The 20,844-nt window shown below is 30.5% G+C and overlaps 1 protein-coding gene across 1 annotated transcript; it reads right to left on the minus strand.

Annotated features, from left to right (window-relative positions):
- Nucleotides 1-3,647: 3,647 nt before the first annotated feature.
- Nucleotides 3,648-5,863, minus strand: LOC21396546 (NAC domain-containing protein 2). The gene is made up of 3 exons (XM_010097114.2): nt 5,585-5,863; nt 5,216-5,490; nt 3,648-4,653 (listed from the first exon to the last, which is right to left on the minus strand). The coding sequence occupies exons 1-3, from the start codon at nt 5,742-5,744 to the stop codon at nt 4,207-4,209; spliced, it is 882 nt and encodes a 293-aa protein (XP_010095416.1). The 5' UTR covers nt 5,745-5,863; the 3' UTR covers nt 3,648-4,206.
- Between the last annotated feature and the right edge of the window lie 14,981 nt (nt 5,864-20,844).

Below are 20,844 nucleotides of genomic sequence, written 5' to 3' on the forward strand. Positions count from 1 at the left end.
AGTTCTTAATTTATTACAGTATTTTTTTTTATAAAAAAAATTAAAATCTTAAACTATGATTCTGACTCATGAATTAAACGTCACTTAAGAGTACAGCGTTCAAACGTCCAAATAATATGATATAAATTTTAATAAATTTATAATGTATCTTGTAAAATAAAATAACCTTAAAATTACATGAATGGAGAGTGATGTAGTTAAAATTGGAAAATTTTACCAAAAAAAAAAAAAGAATCCAGTATTCGACACTGCAACAAATGGGCTAGAGCCGATTTTGGGCCATCTTGGAGAAACCATAAAGTGCAGGGCCCTAAAGAAATATTATTGTTTCACGCTTGGCAATTTTAAACAACACCAATTTTTAGCACACTGTTTTCTCTTACAAAAAGTCACATTTAATTTCTTTCTGTTACAGTATTTACTCATATAGTTCCAAGTCAATTCTCATTGTGGAAGCGAGTGTCTTGCTTTATCTTTTTAGTATTTACGACTGATAAAAATAACTAACATGGTAACAAAATCTGTATTACATGAAAATATCTTCTTAACAGTCCTAAAAGAAGATTTATGTGAAAAAAATCTTTTTATTAGTCGCAAATGAAACATTTATGGAATAAACTGTTATTTACTTTTAATAGTTTTAAAATATTTTATTTATTTAAAATAATTTTATATAAATCTACTATTTACTACACTCTCCCATTTTTTCTCCTTTTTCTTTAAAGGAATCCTTTTATTATAGATTTACAATTTCCATTGAAAAAAAAAATTTATTCCATCTGTCCCTCTTTCTTAAAAATAAAAAAAAGGCAAGGAAAAAGTTCATTGGACAAATGAAGATATCTAGAATGGATATTAACTCATCTTTAGAGAGTAACATTTTCCTCAATCATCAATAATCTGCAATGCCAATGCTAATGCTATATTTCGTATTACAAATGGCTGACTATCCACAATGTGAATGCTATATTTCGTATTACAAAATGCATAAATGACATATATGATATAATTTTTTGTTTTGTTCTTCAATCTATGATGTCATTTTAAATGCTATGAATTTTTTTATCATATGTACATATATATTTTTATTTAAAGATGGAGAAATTTAAACTCTACACTTATAATGTAGTTACAAGGTAGACCAACCCAGTACTTTTTTCATATTATTCAGTTTTTGAACTCCTAAAAATAACTTTTAAATTTTATTTTAAAAATAACAATGTCGTAACAAGTAATTGAAAAATAATAATACGTTAACCAATAACAATCACACATCAAACTTAGCATATGCTTTAGGGGATGTCAAAATTATGCACCAAATAAAACATATGCTGACTTTGGCAATAAAAATAAGTAAATAACATTGCGTTGTTTTCGCACTCAAATAGCACACAAATTAAGCACTTTCTTATATGCTCTTCTGATACAATATTCCATTGATATTCTAAAAATTGACCATTAGCCACTAATTAAGCACTTTCTTATATGCTCCTTAGATATAAACTTCCATCTCTATTTTTCAATAATCGACTTACTTATGACTCATTTAGTTCATTGATTCTAGTTGAGATGTGACTTTATGTGAGAATTTTTACTGTAGCAAAAAAGTTAGATGTGACTGTTTCTGAAAGCTTTTTACTGTAACAAAACTCAAATCAGCGAAATGAATGAGGCCTTAGAATCAATTACTTAATTTAATTCATTATTCTTTTTTTTGGCCTTATTGGCCAAATGAGATTAACCTTATATTTTGCTATAAAAGTGCTTGTCCATCGCCACTTGGTACCATCATATAATATAATATCTAATTCCAGAAAAATATGTAACATGTGATACGGTATAACAATTTTTTCTCTCGGTCTCAGAAAAGGATAGTATATCAGGATAAATGGCCGTTTTTAGGCCCGTTCATTTTGGTGATTTATTGTTCTTTTGAGTGAAAAACTCAAAAAAAGACAACTTGAGTTATAACTTTATTCGAGTTCATATTCTTTTAAGTTTAAACTCAAGTTTAAATTCGAGTTCAAACTCGAGTTTAGGACTAAAACTCGAGTTCAAGTTTTCCTTTCAACTCGAGTTCAGAAACTCGAACTCAAATTAATGAACAGTATTTTTTCTATTCTTAAAAATACTATAACTTTTTCGTTTTAATTCTGATTGAGATGATTTTTTTTTCTATGCGTTGACAACGAAAAGACAAATAAAACCTGACCCATATACCCTATTAAAATTTTCAATCAGCATTGAGTTTTTATTAAAATACTATCTAAATACAAATTCAAGTTTTGACTCACTCAAACACAAACTCAAAAAGATTCTTATCTCAAACCATAACTCAAATGTACACAATGAAACACAAACTCAAGTTACAAGTTCAACTCAAGTTATAACTCAAATTCAACTCAAGAATTATACTCAAGTTAAACTCCAAAAGAACAAGCCCTTAAGTTTTGTTACAGTAAAAAACTCTCAGAAACAGTCACGTCTAACTTTTTTACTACAATAAAAAACTCTCATATAAAGTCACATTTCAACTCGAATTAAAAACTCGAATCAACGAACTAAACGGAAAGACCCGTTTAGTTCATTGATTCGAGTTGAGATGTGATTTTATGTTATAGCTTTTTACTGTAGTAAAAAAGTTAAATGTGTATTTCTGAGAGCTTTTTACTGTAACAAAACTCAAATTCTAAACTCAAATCGGTGAAATGAACGAGGCCTATGTCTTTCACTGTTTAACCATTAACATTTCCATCCTCCTTGATGTATGCGTACCCAAACTTTGAACGAAAAATTACATCATAAACTTTCACACAAATAATCGCCCACCCATCTTATTTTCTACGTACCTATGTCACATCTTATATTTTTACTACAATAAAAAATTCTTATATAAAATCATATTTCAACTTAAATTAAAAATTTAAATTAACAAACTAAACAGATTTTAAATCTTTAACCATTAACATTTCCATCTCCTTGACGTATGTACCCAAACTTTGTAACGAAAAATTACATCATAAACTTTCACACAAACAATCGCTCCGCCCATCTTATTTTCTACGTACCTATGTCACATCTTATATTTTTACTACAATAAAAAATTATTATATAAAATTATATTTTAACTTAAATTAAAAATTCAAATTAACAAACTAAACAGATCTTAAATCTTTAACCATTAACATTTAAGATTTAACCATTAACATTTATACGTACCCAAACTTTGAACGAAAAATTACATCATAAACTTTCACACAAACAATTGCCCGTCCGTCCATCTTATTTTCTACATACCCATGTCGCATCCACAAATATTTTTATTTAATTTGAGACCTGATATTATTGGTAGCCAACTAATGGATCTAATATGTAGTACAATTTTTTATTTAGATTTATGTATTTTCAATTCCACTATTTTCTAGGGAAGTTTCCAGCAATTGGTGACTCGACACTTCAATGTCAATTGCTTATTATCCCAAACTCCACCAAACGCAAAAAGGATAAAGGCAAACTGCTGAAGATAATACGATATAAAAGATGAATTTTCTCCGATAGACTTTTCTTTACCGAATTCAATCCGATAGGTCAGAATAATTCTGACCGTATTTTATATTATAACAGATGGTTCTTTATACAAATATGTATGAATACTAAAAAAGTTATTAGAATTAGTAATTTTTTATCTTACGAGAGAAATTACTCCATATAAAAAATGAGGAATCCTCCAAACTATAAAAGAAAGAAAACAGATCAACAAGAAACGAAGAAGGAAAACAATTTTAATCTGCTACAACGAGAAATATTAAAATTTAGATTTGGGGCCAATAAATGCCCGGTACTCAAAATCATGACGGTGACAACGTTTATATCTATCTACATCTACAGGCTGTACACATGCTACCGCTATATGCAAAGATCAATGTGCTCGGTGTACCGACCCGCACCCAAGTCCACCCCCGGGAGCCAAATGCTGGACCCCACAAGTGAAATCCCCAATGACGGAATTCGCGTTCTATATATATATTATATTTTTTCTTTTCCTTTTTTTTTTTTCATTCTAATTCTTCTTCCTTAATTATATATTTATGTGAGCTATCGCAGAGCAACAGTCATGGACCTTCGTCTCGTGTTGTCCCACGACACCGAAAACCAGCAAAATACCATCCGTAGTCTTCTCCGTTTTTGGCCAACCCAAGTCAAAATTCAAAAGGGCTTCTGCAGGTACATGAACATGTCCTGCAGCGGCGACAACTGATAATTACCCCCGCCCTGCAACTGCGACGAGGCGAACGCGCTGTCCACAGTGGCATCCATGTAATTATATGGGAAATCGAGGGCCTTCTCCCACTCCTTCCACTTGGGCTCACTCTGGACCTCGCACGTGAACTCCGGCGACACCACGTGCTCCGAGCAGCTCGAGTCCGTGTGGAGCCTCGGCACCGATTCCGACGTGTCAAAGTACATGAAATCATTCACCCCCGTCGCCGCCGGCGGTGGCGGGTAACCGTTGAGAACTTGCGATGCCGTCAGCTTCTCCGGCTTCTTGTCCTCCGGCTCCGGGAAACTCGCCAGTTTCCGGTTCAAGCTTTGGGTTTGCTTCTCTATGGAGCCCTTCTTGTTGTATATGCGGCACAGTACCCAATCGTCCAGCTGCAAAATCAGAACCGTCGATCAGTTATCACAGTGATCAATAATATGAGTTAATAAAATCTAAATCAGAGCCACATGATCACATTGCGATATCTTTCGTTTGCCTCTCTATCTTTTGATGCCAGGAAGAGATCAGAAGGAATATTTGTGCATAAATAGCTAAAAGTTTTTGGTCATTCTTAATTAATTTTGGCATACAAGCGACAGGCTCATTCTGTCCTAGTCACACAAAAAACAGGTTCGGTTTTCGTTTATAGTTGATTTGCGAAATGATTGGTGATAATCCGGTGCTCGCCGGATCTATCGTTAAAACTTGGGCCCACGCCGTTTTTACGTTTGGTGGGACCTACAATTCGGTAAAGAGTAGCGTCGGATTAGAGTGTTTCCAACTCATTCCCCCATTAAAATGAAAACTAGCTTTACGGCCGCCATTTTAACACAAATGGCAGTCACGATATAAGTTCCGACGATCTGATCTCTCTCCCTAAGCACTCGTGCAACAAAAAGTCTAATGTACCCCTAACTTCTGGGATGAAGATTGAATCGAAGTTGGTAATTATACCCTTAAGCTGTTCTTCTTGCGAGCGGACCGGTCCACGTCAGCAAGCCGGTACTCATGCATAATCCAATTGGTTTTCTCTCCTTTCGGAGCTTTCCCAGCGTAGAAAACCAAGGCCTTCTTAATCCCAACCGGCTTAGGATGTCCGATCGGCTTATCAGCCCCGGTCGCCTTCCAATACCCGGACCCGGCCGCCCGGTTCGGCCTCGAACCGTTCGGGTACTTCCTGTCTCTGGGCGAAAAGAAGTACCACTCTTTCTCCCCATACAAAGCCAAGCCTGTAAATTAGACGAATATAAATAATCAGTTAAATCACAAAAATAATTATAAAACACGAAAATAAAGTTGAAAAATGTGAAATCGAAACATTACCTGGCAGTTCCCATGGATCGTACTTGTAAAGATCGATCTCGGCGATAATCGGGACGGCGATTGGCTGCGACGCGCATTTACGGCAGAGATAGTGCATCACAAGCTCCTCATCCGTTGGATGAAACCTGAAGCCTGGCGGTAACTGTAACTCAGTTGTCATTCTTGTCTCTCTCTCTTCACGCTCTCTCTCTCTCTCTCTCTCTCTCGTAGTAGTAGTAGTAGTTTCTGCTCCTTCTGGATAAAGCTACGATGACGGCGTTTGAAACTTAGAACACAAGGGAGAGAGAGGAATTTATAGGGAGGGGAAGGGAGACACGTGGCAGAAGAAGCCAGTGGTTTTCTAGAATACACGTGAACGACAACATTTTTATCCTTTTTCTAAACTTTTTTTTTAATTTTTTGGGTACGTGCGATGTAGCTTTTAGTGCTGACCAAGAAGGGAACACGTGGCGGGCGTGGAATGTAGTGACTGCGTGTAAAAATCGCACATGGGGGTGGCTTTTGTCACTGCTTACGACACCTGTTTTGGACTGGAGCGCAAGTCGGTCCGGACCTAATTGTCATGGGGATCCGTGTGAAGTCGGCGGGTTTGTTCTGCATTTTCTCGATTCTTGAGCCGACACATATGCGGTCGATCGCGCTTCCACGTCAGCCCCTGTACTCCACGTGCGCCGGTCATTTATTCTGATCCAGAGTTAAATATTATTTACGCTTGTAATAGGATTCTTGCGCTAGTCCTACCGAAAAGATTCTTGCGTAAAATTTGGATCAAATAATTGTAAAAAATGAGGAGAACCAACCAAAAAAAAATAATAATAAATAAAATCTTACTTTGAGCCATATGCCTCATCTTCTGTTTTTCGTTGATTTTTGTTAAGAAACAAATAAAGATTAAATGTGTGTAGTTAAAGTATAGTAGAGAATATAATCTAATACGTGTTTCATACAAGTGAAAACGTACATGAGAAGTGAAAAATCCAAAACGGGACAATAATTTTTCATGTGTAAAATGGTTTGAATTTCTATGAAATTAAGAGAATTGAACTCTAGATTAGGGGATTTTGAGTTGGTTTGGAATCAGAGTTCAAACCCGTCTGAGTCCAAGAGCCGAGGTGAAAGTAATTAGTTTGATTCCTTGTGGTTTTTTTTTTTTTTTTTTTTTTTTTAAATATATGAGTTGTGACATTTTGTCCTATATCTTTATCGTTTAAAATATGGCCGAATTAGAACTATAGAATTAAAATATGGCCGAATTACAATTATAGAATTGAAATGTGGCTTAAGTTTAAGAATATCTCATCAATAGTCTAATTGTATAATGATATTTAAATAACATGTTATGTAATTACATTATTAACCTTATAATGCTATATTAGTTTTTTTACATAATTTAGATGTTGCTCTAATTTTTTTTCCCACATTTTGTGGGATATCTACCATTTTAAAAAGTGTAAATCCCCAAAATAAAGGAATTGAGATTCATTAAATCACAAATTAATAAAATTGATTTGTAAGTTAAAATTCAAACCATCAAGCAGTCAGCATCAAATTGATATCAGTATTTAACTATTAAAATCTTCCTAGCTCATATCATTAAAATACATACAATATCATTATAAATACGATCACAAAAGCAACATCAGTGATCTTATTCTTGATAAACAATTTTGAATTTTCTACCCCATGTCATTAAAGTACAAGCAACGTCATTATAAAAAAAAAACCAAAACACAGCAAGTATTAGTACTCTTATTCCTATCAATGAATTGTTCTAGCGCATGTCATTAATATACAAGTAATTTAATTGTAAAATTGATCAAAACTATATATATATGCAAAATTGACAAATATAATGATAGCTACGTTAATATGATTTTATGACATCATTGGTTTTTTTTTAAAAAAAATTCACTAATTGTTATTTATCGCCTATCTGTGCACGTTTGCGCTTGCAAATGGCAGTTTGTTTTGTGGCAGTTTAAATGCTTGTTTTATATACTAGCAAAAAAATGTTTATTTTATATTTTCATAGTGATTGTTTGTAATTTCAGTGTCATAATGACATTGTAAGTAATTTAATGACATATTGCCTACAAACTGCTAGAAATTTATGTTCTACGGATTATCGTCTTGTCGATTTTTCTTTTTTCTTTTTTTGGTGAATGTTGTCTTGCCAAATTTAGTGTATATACATCATTTCGATGATGCATAGTGTTATGGTATTTTGTTGTATAATTGATCTTACATTATGAGGTAGAACTTGTTTATAATTTAGTAACATAATGACATTGTAAGTAATATAATTGATACTACATTATAATTTGGTATCACTTCACGTTATTGTATGAGGAGCAATTAATGTTTCAAAATTTAAAAATCGGGATTAATAACTTAATAAACTTGGATTTCAAATAAATTCTTCTAAAAATTCAACTATGAGAGATATATGGAAGTTATCACAATAAAAGCATGACAAAATCAACTCAAAGGGTATTTTTAGGTTGTCAAAAAATATAGTTGAAAAAATAAGCTATGGAAGTGATATTTGTACACCTAAGCCATATTTTAATTCAACTCTTAAAAAATAGTCATATCTTGTAATTTTTATTAAATTTTAGGTCCACTAATAAAATAAAATTGACCTAACCAAATGATGGATTTAAGTTCACACACATCAATATGAATTTAGGCCTCGTTTATTTCACTGATTCGAGTTTTTAATTCCAATTTTGCTATAGTTAAAAACTCTCACAAAAAGTCACATCTAATTTTTTTGCTACAGTTAAAAGCTCTCACATAAAATTACATATAAACTCGAATCGACGAACTGGATGAGGCATTAATGTTTTACAATCTATTGATTTGATAAGACTTTTGAGGCTACCAATATTCAAACATTAGTGCTTTAAAAAATTTTAAAAAAATTCAAGTGATTTGTTTTGAATGGAAGAAGAAAAAAAGTCGCTATTACCTTTGTACTACGACTAGGAATAATAACGGAGTGGATTTAGAGCGGAATGGTCTTTTTACCTATTCGTTTCGTGAACAAAAAATACTCATTATACTCGTTTTATGAACTCAAATAAGTTGACTGATTACGAGACGTATTTTCCGGCCACTAGTTCGGAGTATTTACAGTACTCTATTTACCCAATTAGTTATTTTCATTGTAAAATAAATAAATAAATAACTGAACAATACAAACATACAAAATATTAAGTTAAAAATTAAAAAAAAGTAGGTTTAAATTTTCATACATATTATGTAATAGATTATACTTAAAATTATATATTATAATATATTATACAATAATATATCTAATATAAAAATACAATATAATTAAACGAGGCAGGTAAACGGGAAATAAAGTCGAAGATCTCTTAATCCGTCTTCGTACTGCGACTCATGATGGGTTAAAATTTTACCTCGTTTATGGTTCAGATCCATTTAAAATGGATTTTTCTGTCCCAATTAATGCGGGTCTCCGCAGATAAATGAGTAAACGTGTAAAATTATCATCCTTAATTACGACTCGACGATGTTTGTTATCTTATGATTTGTTTTGTTCTTCTTTTTTCCCGTTAAGATGGATTTTTTTTGGGTAAATTGTTAAAAATACATTATGATTAGTTACTAATACTATCTTCTGCTTATAAACTGGCACGTATAAGCTACCAGAACTATACGACTTCGCGGCGAACCAAACATGCATCCAAAAAATAATTCGTATAGTTTTTGTAAAATTAGGGGCGTGTTTAGAACTCATTTTTAAATTATTTTATTTTTTGTATAAAAATGAAAATGAAAATGTTTTCAATCTGAGACAGAAATCATTTTTAAAAAAGCATCGTAAAATTAGGGGCGTGTTTAGAACTCATTTTTAAATTATTTTATTTTTTGTATAAAAATAAAAATGAAAATGTTTTCAATCTGAGACAGAAATCATTTTTAAAAAAGCATTTGGTAGTTTTATCAAGAGCTTATTTTCAGTATAAAAAAACTCATTAATATTTTTCTCTCTTTCTCTCTGCTCGAGAGAGGAGAAAACGAAAATAAAAAATAAAAAATGATTAAAAGTCGTTTTTCATTTCTCTCTCATTTTACACTAAACTAAAAAATCATTTTTATTTCCGTTTTTTATCTTTATTGTGCCAAACGCCATTTTAAAAACGTTTTTATTTTTCTTTCTCAAAAAACGTAAAAAATAAAAACATGATCAATTCTAAACACGCCATAGAGTTTCTAAGGCCTTGTTCACTTCGCAGATTCAAGTTTTCAATTCGAGCTGAGATGTGACATTTTGTGAGAACTTTTCACTGTAACAGAAAAAATTAAATGTGATATTTTTTGAGAACTTTTTACTGTAAAAATCTAAAACTCAAAACTCAAATCGGTAAAATAAAATAGGCCTAAGTTTAGAAATAAGTCTGGACTCATTTAAAAAATAACAAAGAAGAATTAAAGAAATCAGTTTGACTAGTTCTATGGTGGCGGCACTGATCACGATACGAATGATTGACCAAATGTCATGCTTCCGGAGTAAGCAAAGAAATTGTTTTAGCAATCAAAGTGATAAGTACTAATATTTTTAGCATAAAAACATGTTTGTGTTCGATTTCTTAAAATATAAGTTTTTACTAAACCGTATGAGGAGTCAATCAAAATACATTATCCGTAAATCTAATACCGCTTTAATTATTTATCTATTTTTATGCAATCATAGTAGTACGACTGCCGTCGGTGGATCAAAATAGAAACGGTCTATAACTCGTTTAATTGATTATAATATTAGAAGTTAAAATAGATACAGTTTTTTTTACCCGTAAACTTCACGATCCAAGTAAATTACTCGTATCGAACAATTATTGTATTGCATACATTTAAAAAAAAAAAAAAAAAAAAAAAAAACAACTCAAGTTTTTATATTTCGTTCTTAATTTTTTATTATTATTATATTTTTTATTAAAAAAAAGAAAAACCTTAGTCGTAATAAAACAAATTTACCGACACTTCTGTTCGGTTTGTTAATTCGAGTTTTTAATTCGAGTTGAGATGTGATGTTGTGTGAGAATTTTTTACTGTAACAAAAAAGTTAAAATGTGACTGTTTTTAATAATTTTTTACTGTAACAAAACTCAAATCAGCGAAAAGAACGTGTCACTTTTCTTCAAATTTAATCCCGGACCGATATCACGTCTAAATCGTTGTTCTTTTATTTGTTTACTTTTAATAATTTTTTTCTAAAGATTATACCTTCCAATGTTTGAAATACTTTTTTCCCTTGTTACGTGTCAATGGAACTTCAACTTGGATTGAGACAAAGGGAAGTTCAAGGATAGTGCCGAAGCCTCCAAGTTACACTTCTTCCATGCTCCTTTTTTTTCTTTTCTTTTTTTTGAATTTATTTTCATCAAAATATTGTCTGACTTTTTTTTTTTTTTTTTTTATAAAAAATAACGGTTTCTGGCAGTGTTCCACGTGGTTTCATCCCCTTCACATTCGTGGCGGTTACTTTCATTATTTGTCATATCTCTGCTGCAGCCAAACAACGCAAACAAGCACCAATAAAACAGAGCCACACCCATAAAAATATAACCAAATATCTCTCCATAATAATATCTATGTCAAAAATATCTTCATACCGCATTATAGGTGATATTTAGGGTGTGATATTTAGGTTCGCTTTTATTCGTTGATTTAAAATTTTAATTCGAGTTAAAATGTGATTTTATATGAAATTTTTTTATTATAATAAAAAATTAAATGTGATTATTTTTTAGAGTTATTGTCTCATTCACTTCGCAGATTCAAGTTTTCAATTCGAGTTGAGATGTGACATTTTTAGAGAGCTTTTTATTGTAATAAAAAAATTAAATGTGACATTTTCTGAGAACTTTTTACTGTAAAAATCTAAAACTGAAAACTCGAATCGATAAAATAAATGAAGCCTAACTGTAATAAAACTTGAATTTTAAATTCGAATCGATTCAATAAATTAAGCCTTATATATATATATATATTTTTAAATATTTCATCGCTTTTTACTAAATAGGTGTAGTTGAATGATTCCGGCCATAATAATTATTAGAGGACCTGCAGATACTCCTTATTAGATGTTTTGAACAACAAAAGTATTTACTCAAGCTTTTAACTCTTTGATTAATTAAAAGGCCAGGAGGTCTAATCAGCCTTATAATAATCGAGATTAAAGTTTTTTTTTTTGTTTTTGTTTTTGTTTTTGTTTTTTTTCCCGCTAAGGAAGAATCGAACTTAAGTTATGCATGTAATCTTACATCTTGAATTTTAAGATGCTTAACTATTTGTTAGACAGTAATTGAGACTTAAACATAAGATTTGAATTTCTTTACGATTGCTCCATAATTCTCTACATCTGTTAAAGTTTATTTTTTTTCCTATTTTGTTTTATAAAATAATAAGATTGTGTACATCGATGTGTATAAATTCACAAGCTAGTTGACGGTGGATCTTTTCTCTCTCATATTTGGTTCAAATGCATGACTCTAAGGACCCGTTTAGTTTGTTAATTTGAGTTTTTAATTCGAGTTGAGATGTAATTTTATGTGTGAACTTTTTACTGTAATAAAAAAGTTAGATGTGACTGTTTCTGAGAGCTTTTTATTATAACAAAACTCGAATTCTAAACTCGAATCGGTGAAATAAACAGAGTATAAAAATAAAGATAAATTGAGGTACAGATCTCTTTTTATCAAAAACTATATTAAAAAGAAAACTCATTTTACTCAACGGTCAGACTTTATATTCCACCTTAGTGAAAGATTGGGACCCACGTCACCACAAGGTTCTTCCAGACATGTGGAGCTGTGTTAGGACTAAGGGGATGTTTAGTTAGAAGATTCAAACCATAATTTGAATTATGATTCATAATTTATTATAGTATTTTCTCTCACAAAAAATACACGTAAATTGAAAATGATTCTAATCATATGATTCTAATCCATGAACCAAACGTCTCTTAAGTAATTTTAGCCTGTTCAATTTGTAAATTTAAATTTTTAATTTGAGTAGAAATATAATTTTATGTGAAAATTTTTTACTGTAATAAAAAATTTAAATATGATTTTTTATAAAAATTTTTAATTTTAATAAAACTAAAATTAAAAACTTAAATTGATAAAAATGAACCGTGCCTTAAATCCACTCAAAAAAAAAAAAAAACGCAATGAATGACCTAATCAAGCCAGCGCTTGTGCAAATGTATAAAACAAAAGTGCCCATCAATTTGCTACGTGGTGCGATTAGCAAGCAATAAATATATATATAAAACTTAAAAAAATGAACCGTGCCTTAAATCCACTCAAAAAAAAAAAAACGCAATGAATGACCTAATCAAGCCAGCGCTTGTGCAAATGTATAAAACAAAAGTGCCCATCAATTTGCTACGTGGTGCGATTAGCAAGCAATAAATATATATATATATACATATATATATATATATATATGCTACGTGATGCACAATGATTAGCTTAAAATGCCAGATCAAATTATTGGAAGTATTATATTTTACCTTTATTTGCCTTTGGGACTAGCTAGATAGATAGCAGAGATATTATCCCTCGATGGGACTGATCCTATGGCTGCAATGGTCATATAACAGAAAGTATTAATAACAACTAATTCAAAGTCTTCACCAATAAACTACCAAATACTCACCTTGATCATGTCATGTCTCAATTAACTCCGATGATTTCTCTCTTTTTATTTTTCATTTTTGTACGTGCACTTTTTCTTTTAAACGCCTATGTTATTAGAGAGTTTCTTTGTTAAGATAAGAAAAAAATAAATTAGTAATAATTTTATATTTTTAGACATTAAATTTATATAAAAAATTATCTGTTTATTATATTTTTTTAATATAATGTGATTTTAATTAAATTTAATGGTAAGATCCTATTAATATAGAAGTCTTACTAGATAAATATATTTTTTTTAAGGCCTCGTTCATTTCACCGATTCGAATTTTCAGTTTTAGGTTTATACAGTAAAAAGTTCTCAAAAAATGTCATATCAACTCTTTTTGCTATAATTAAAAACTCTTAAAAAATGTCATATCTCAACTCAAATTAAAAACTTTAATCTACAAAGTGAACGATGCCATCTTTTAGTGAGGGGAGTCAAATACTTGGACTGGTTGGTTTGATGGCCATGTAGCCATGTTGCAAGATGTCTGTAAATCAATCATGGTCAAAAATTGGACCACTACTCGAAGAAAAATATAGTACTAAAAAATATTAATGTCAATACCATTATTGTTCAATTATATATATTTTTTATTTTCTAAGATTATTTCCGCCAAATGGCTACTTCTATTTTTATAGGTCTTAAATATTCTGAAATTTATGAAATATACAGTTTTAATTAATCAGTTAACAAATTATCTATGCATTCGAAAAAAATAAATTATCTATTTTTAAATAAAATGTAGTGTGAGCATGTCACGCAATCCCTTTTAATTAGAATAAAATGTAAAAGAAACAAATATATTTTAAAAAGTTATTTAAAAAAGAAAAAAAATTGAAATCGTGACACGGTTTGATTTTTGTTTCATAAAATTTTTTATTTTTAGATTTTTTATTTTTAAATATCTTTTTCATTATTTTATAACTAAAACCCTCACGTACTGTTGTTAGATTTTATATGAAGATAATGGTTTCTTAATTGAAAGTTTAAAGCGGTATGTTTCATAAACTTAGGGTAATTATATCTTTAAAAGTAAATGTTATGGATCAAATGACAGGTACATATTCTAAAAAACTATCGAAGTAAATAGCCCTCCTTTATATAAGATCTTCTCAGAAGTTTCCACTTCAAATTTATAAATTATAATTAGTTGGACAGATTAGTTTTGGCTAAATTATATATGCCCCGTTTAATTTGTTGATTCGAATTTTTAATTTAAGTTGAGATGTGATTTTATGTGAGAATTTTTTACTGTAGTAAAAAAGTTATATGTGATTATTTCTAAGAACTTTTTATTGTAATAAAATTTAAATTTTAAACTCAAATCGATAAAATGAACGGATCGATATTATATATAATATAATAACATAAATACAAATAAGTACCCTTTCTAGTGAGACTCCACGTGTGGAAGGCTGCGCATTAGATGCTGGTCCAAGTCTCGACTATATCGTCTTAATTATCAAAATAAAATAATAAAATAATATTGATTAATTACCAAGTTGGTACTGAAGTTTGTAGTGATGCTTTAAATGCATGATGTACGTATTGTTATCATGCATCGAGATCGTACAATAAAATTAATGGTCCATTATTCACATTCATTATAAGGGTCCATAAATTAGCTTATTCACATTCATTATAAGGGTCCATGAATTAGCTTATTCACATGCATGATATATGAATATGTACTTTTAGTTCGTTGATTTAAAATTTTGATTTAAATTAAAATATAATTTTATATGAGAATTTTATATTATAATAAAAAAATTAAGATTCTATTCATTTCGCTGATTCGAGTTTAGAATTCGAGTTTTGTTACTGTAAAAAGCTCTCAGAAACAGTTACATCTAACTTTTTTGCTACAATAAAAAACTTTCATACAACATCACATCTCAACCCGAATTAAAAACTTGAATTAGCGAACCGAACGGGCACTGTAACTGTTTCTAAGAATTTTTATTATAATAAAATTTAAATTCTAAACTTAAATCGGTGAAATGAACGGAGGCATATATGCTCACTATCATTGAGGACGATATGGCAATGAAATTCACTTTTGTCACTTCTGACGCATGTAAGTTGATTTTTTTTTGTGGCATTCTGATTAGGAATAACAGTATAGGCTCTTATTATCTACATTATATAAATGGAATAACTTACATATTCATATATGGATAACATGATTAACGATGTCGATGATCTATTTCTTTAATTACCCCACTAATCAACGTACTACTAAATATATCTTCAGTATCACTTAAAATTAAAGATTATCAATCGTAAACTTGCTTTGAGATTTGAATTTCAATTAATTTAGCATTGTTATAACCCTTGGGTAGAACTCATCCCAAAATTTAGTTTGTAGGGAACCGGTGCCCAAAAAGGGAAAAGGTGCCCAAATGGTTATAAACTCACATGTTAAACCCATATTTTAGCAATATGAGACTCAATCAGAATCTTAACATACTACCACGCTTCCGACACCGACGTCCACAGCGGCCCACTCTGGATGGCCTACTCTGGCCTTTTCAGGTCGCCCCTTCCGCAACATGAGTCAAAGGAGGGCATGCTCTGATACCAATTGTTATAACCCTTGGGTATAACTCATTCCTAAAAGTTAGCTTATAGGGAGAGAGTGTCTAAATGATTATAAACTCACATACTAAGCCCATATTTTAACAATGTGAGACTCAATCAGGATCATAATAAACATCCCTCTTGTTTATTCTAAAATTTACGTGACATTGCGAATTAAGCCATGTTTACATTTGACGGCCGTATACTTTACAACCGTCAAGTAGTGCCGTACTACTGTTTATATGGTGGCTTGCAACGGGACGGCATGAAGGCCACAAAATGAAAACAAGCTGGCGAAATATTTTTATTTATTACAAGTTGATTGATAACAATTCTGAAGCTGGTGAAATATTTTTATTTATTACGAGTTGATTGATAAATGTTTACAAATGCGACAAACCGATATACTTGGGCTAGCTATCCATCATTTGCAAAAGAAATAATTGAAGGAAAAAGATGGCAGCAAGAACAAAAAGTTTTGGAATAAGTGAAGTTTATCGATTAATACTTGGCGCAAAACCCGCACTAGCTTCACTAGAAGCGTAGAATTTGAATTTCCCATTTTAAATTTAAAAAAAAAAAATCACTGAACTCAAACAAAGGAACAAAGCATGCATGGTCCGACTTAAATTTGTTATCTAATTTTAGTGTCTTAATTATTGTATATCCAATCAAATCATACCACGTCACGTAAAAAATTTTAAATTATTTTTTAATTAACTCTTTTATACTTATTATAAGATGATATGATATGATTTAATTGGTTAGATACTAATTAAAATACTAAAACTTAAACAGTAGATTTGGATCCTGCATGATCACACTTTTTATTTATTTATTAAATGTTCTATTTCTATAAAGAATCATTCGTCGGTACATTCTATTTAGAAAATTAACCCTTTGCTTTGCTTTGATAGCAAATACACCCTTTGTCAAACTCTTTAACTAGTGGGGAGTTCTGCACGCTTAAGTCCTAAACTTTAATTATGCTTTTTAATTAAGCTAATTATATCACAAATTATGAAATTGGAACAAACTTTACAAAAGAAATACTTGGTGATAGTGAGGGATGCACGTGAGAATGTGGCTAAAAAACATCACATCTGCTTTAAATGACGAAATTGCCCCGAAGAAAGAAAAAGCTTTTAGCTAGTGGGGTCGTTTTATTCAGCGTTCGTTTTCTGCGAGTGGGGTTGGTTGGTCACGCTTTGCAGTAATTGGGTGGGTTGGAAAATTCTAAAAACTTTAGTCAAAGAGACAGAGAGAGTAAATAGAGCATACATGTCCAAGTGAATTGAACACGTTTTTTTTTTTTTTTTATTATTATTTTGTCAAAAAATATGACTCTTATGCTCAGCTAACCCTTAAGAAACCAAGAAAATGGCCCGATCGATGTGTCAGTCCCATTAATGGCCGCAAATTAACCCACTTGTGTACTCCGCCGCCGACTTGTCCACACAAACACAACTCATTTCAATGGTCGCACGTCATGATCTTCATCATAGTACTAGTCCACGATTTATCTAATCTTGTTCAGTCATTCATTAATTAATTGTAAAACTAATTGGACCTCTTAGTTTCTTAATCCTTCTTTTACTATCTTTAATTATCAATTTATTAATTAATACTTACTATCTAATGTCCTCATTACAACCCACTAGTATTTATTAATGCCCTAAAGGATTCTAGAAAAGGGAAAGTTTGCATAAATAATTCCATGTCGTTTTGTGAAAAAGAATATGTTCGACATGCACTAATATAGGGTTGATGTCTTTCCACTTTCACGCTTTTCTTAGAATATATTAAATATTATTGTTATAAGTGTTGCTTTATTAATAATAATAATATTATTATTATTTTTTTTGTAATGTAACATTTTTTGTGGAGACAAACAATGGGAGTTGGAGTGGAGCTAGTACTACAAACACACCCAGTGAAGGTGTGATCTAATTAATGGCGGCGTTTCACTTTGAAAGTTTTGTATTCAAGTCCGGGAGATTGACATTTCTTTGTCTTATTTGATGTTTGGTGCAAATTCGAATTAAAAATAACGAAATATAAAGTAGCACAATTCAAATACAAGGTGCAATGGTTCACGCTTTTGTCATGTGTTCCTGTTGTTGTGGACGAAAGAATCAAAAGATCAGAAAAGGCAGCTTGAAATTAATTGTTGCATTTTCTTGCTATTCAAGTTTTGTTGCTTTATATTCTTCTTTATCTTGACTCCACATTTCTAAAATAAACTGATCAACTGGCTTGCACTTGCGATGTTTCAGTTGCAGCCTCCAGAAAAGTAGAAACAGAACCCTTTTAACTTGTAATAAGCGGATAACATAAATTAATATGTATGACATGTATAAAAATATACAACTAACGAACGGATATATATATATATATATATATATGTGTGTGTGTGTGTGTGTGTGTAAAATATACAACTAACGAACGGATATATATATATATATATATATGTGTGTGTGTGTGTGTGTGTGTATATATATGTGTGTGTGTGTGAGTGAGTGAACAGATGACAACATGGGCATTTCACCCTATTTGATGATGTGTGACTGAGAAAAGTTTGATGAGGCGAGCGACAGCTAGGCCCATACGTGGTACTAGATTACTATGTATTAATTGAGGCGTGACTAGCCATGACTTGTGCAGTTGGGACAAACGTAACGAGAGATTTTGAACATAATAATTTATAGGATTAATTTTATAAATACCCCTGATTCAACATGCATCAGAACTTTAAAAATGGTTTATTTTGCTTCCTGAAGTATATGTACTCCTTCAAAATGTCCCTTACATTTATAAAACTAATAAAATGATGAGGTGATAATATTTATGTTTTTATAAATACTCTCATGACATGTTTACGTATTAAGATTGAGGAATGGAATTAAAGAATGAGAGTCAATCTCATGTCTACTTATTATTTTTTTATCATAAAATGAGAGTGAGATTGGCGGGCCCCACTAAAATTTAGGATTGAGGAATGAAATTGGCACTCCCATGCCCTCCATTAAGATTGAGACTCCCATTTTTTTATATTAACATAAAATCACTATCATACCCTATTTTACTTATAAATATAAAATTAAAAATAATAATTACAACATATATTTATTATTTTATTTGTCTAATATTATAATATTAGCCTGGTTGACTTTAATATAATAAATATGTACTTTATTTGTTTAATAAATTAATAATATATTTTAATTTTTTAACACTATTTTTTATTTCTATTTAAATTTTTTAACAATTTATTTTTATATTTTAAATAATTGTACAATTTATATTTATTATTTTAATATCCTATTATTACACTAAACATTTTAATTATGATTAATTTTAATATAATAAGTACACAATTTATTTTTTAAATTAAAAATATCAAATTGACTTAAAGGGTATATTAGTACTTTTACATTAGTTCATTTCGGTTCTAGGTCCTGTCACCAAGTAAACAACTTATTCTGACTATGATTCCTCACTCTGAATCCTACCTACTCCGATTCATGTCCTCTCTGATTACGCGTAGGTAAACATGCCATCAAATTATTGATTTTAAGTCAATTTGTCTCCTGAATTATTGCTTTTGTGTCAACTTGCTCCATAAATTTTTAAAAGATCTCAGGACAAGTTGACACAAAATCAAAAGTTCATGAAGTGTTTTGAACCACTTTTCATAATTAAGAGGTGAAATGAATTCTTTTTAAAATTTAAGAGGTATCTAACATGTAACAATAGATAAAAGAGTCAAAACTCTTTTCTATGGTAGCAGTCCCTCCACATTCTTTTTTTTTTTTTTTAAATTTTTTTACATTTGAATTTTTTGTGTGTGTTTTTTAATCCAACAATACATAAATACCAAAGTTCTTGACAGCTCCTGCACTTTCCTTTTTTCTTTTTGTGTGTTTTTAAAAAATATATTGTTCCTCACTCACTTACTCTTATGAGGGTAATTTTTCACGTGTTCATATTTATTTTTAATTGGTTAAAATAATTTTCTTTATATGTGTTCCCTATTTAATTTTTTTTGGTCAATTATTATCTATGCACATATTCCTTTTTAAAATGAATTTAAAAATCTTTAAATAGTAATATAAATGAATTTCTCATTATTCGGTAAACAATAAACTCTTTAGGTGTATTTAATACGGTAACACATGCAAAGGACGTTACAAAACTAGCGTTAAACTAAGGTACCAATTTCAAGAGGCATTTATGAAATTAATTCTAGCGTAGATCAAGATTAACTATGGGCCCTATAAAATTAATATAAGATACCTATACCCTTGTCAGCAGACAGCAATCTGCTCGTGGGTTGTGAGCATAATTGTTTATGCGGAAATAGTAGGAAATAAGCCAATATAAAAAGTTTAAGAAAGTATATAGGCCAATTTTTAGTTATAAAAATTAATAGGCCATAATTTGTCAAGTTATGGTTCATAACCAGATAAGTTATGGACAAACTTGTCAAGTTATGGTTCATAACCAGATAAGTTATGGACAATAACTTGTTAAGTGATGGTTGATAACCAGACAAATTATGGATGAAAACAGTAATTTGGCCTATTTATTAACTTATGTAAACTATTGGCCTATTAATTTTAATTTATATCAAGTCTTGGCATATTTTTCTCTTTCTCCCTTGTTTCTGTCCATCTATCTCTCTCTCTCTCTCTCTATATATATATATATATATATATATATGTTTGTGTGTGTGAGTAAACCAAATATGACTATAGTCTAAATTTGATGTGATTGAGTTCTGGATCGGAGCAGGGATATAGCTAATATATAATTAAGCATTTTCCCTGCAGCTTTTCATTACCAAGCCATTCCTTAATTCTATAAGCAAGCATGACATACGTGTAGATATATAGAATTAGGACCACCGTCTATAGACAACATTGCCATTTGTGTCTTTTATTATTAAAGTAATTCTAAGG

The sequence above is a fragment of the Morus notabilis genome, unplaced genomic scaffold (genome assembly GCF_000414095.1).
Source record: "Morus notabilis unplaced genomic scaffold, ASM41409v2 Scaffold1379, whole genome shotgun sequence".
Classification (NCBI taxonomy): Eukaryota; Viridiplantae; Streptophyta; class Magnoliopsida; order Rosales; family Moraceae; genus Morus; species Morus notabilis.

Excerpts from the sequence above, each read along its gene's own strand:
- LOC21396546 (XM_010097114.2), bottom strand. The coding sequence starts at position 5,744 with ATGACAACTGAGTTACAGTTACCGCCAGGCTTCAGGTTTCATCCAACG. Across the intron at positions 5,491-5,584 it reads CGATCCATGGGAACTGCCAG|GCTTGGCTTTGTATGGGGAG; the intron begins GTAATGTTTCGA and ends TCTAATTTACAG. Across the intron at positions 4,654-5,215 it reads GCAAGAAGAACAGCTTAAGG|CTGGACGATTGGGTACTGTG; the intron begins GTATAATTACCA and ends CTGATTTTGCAG.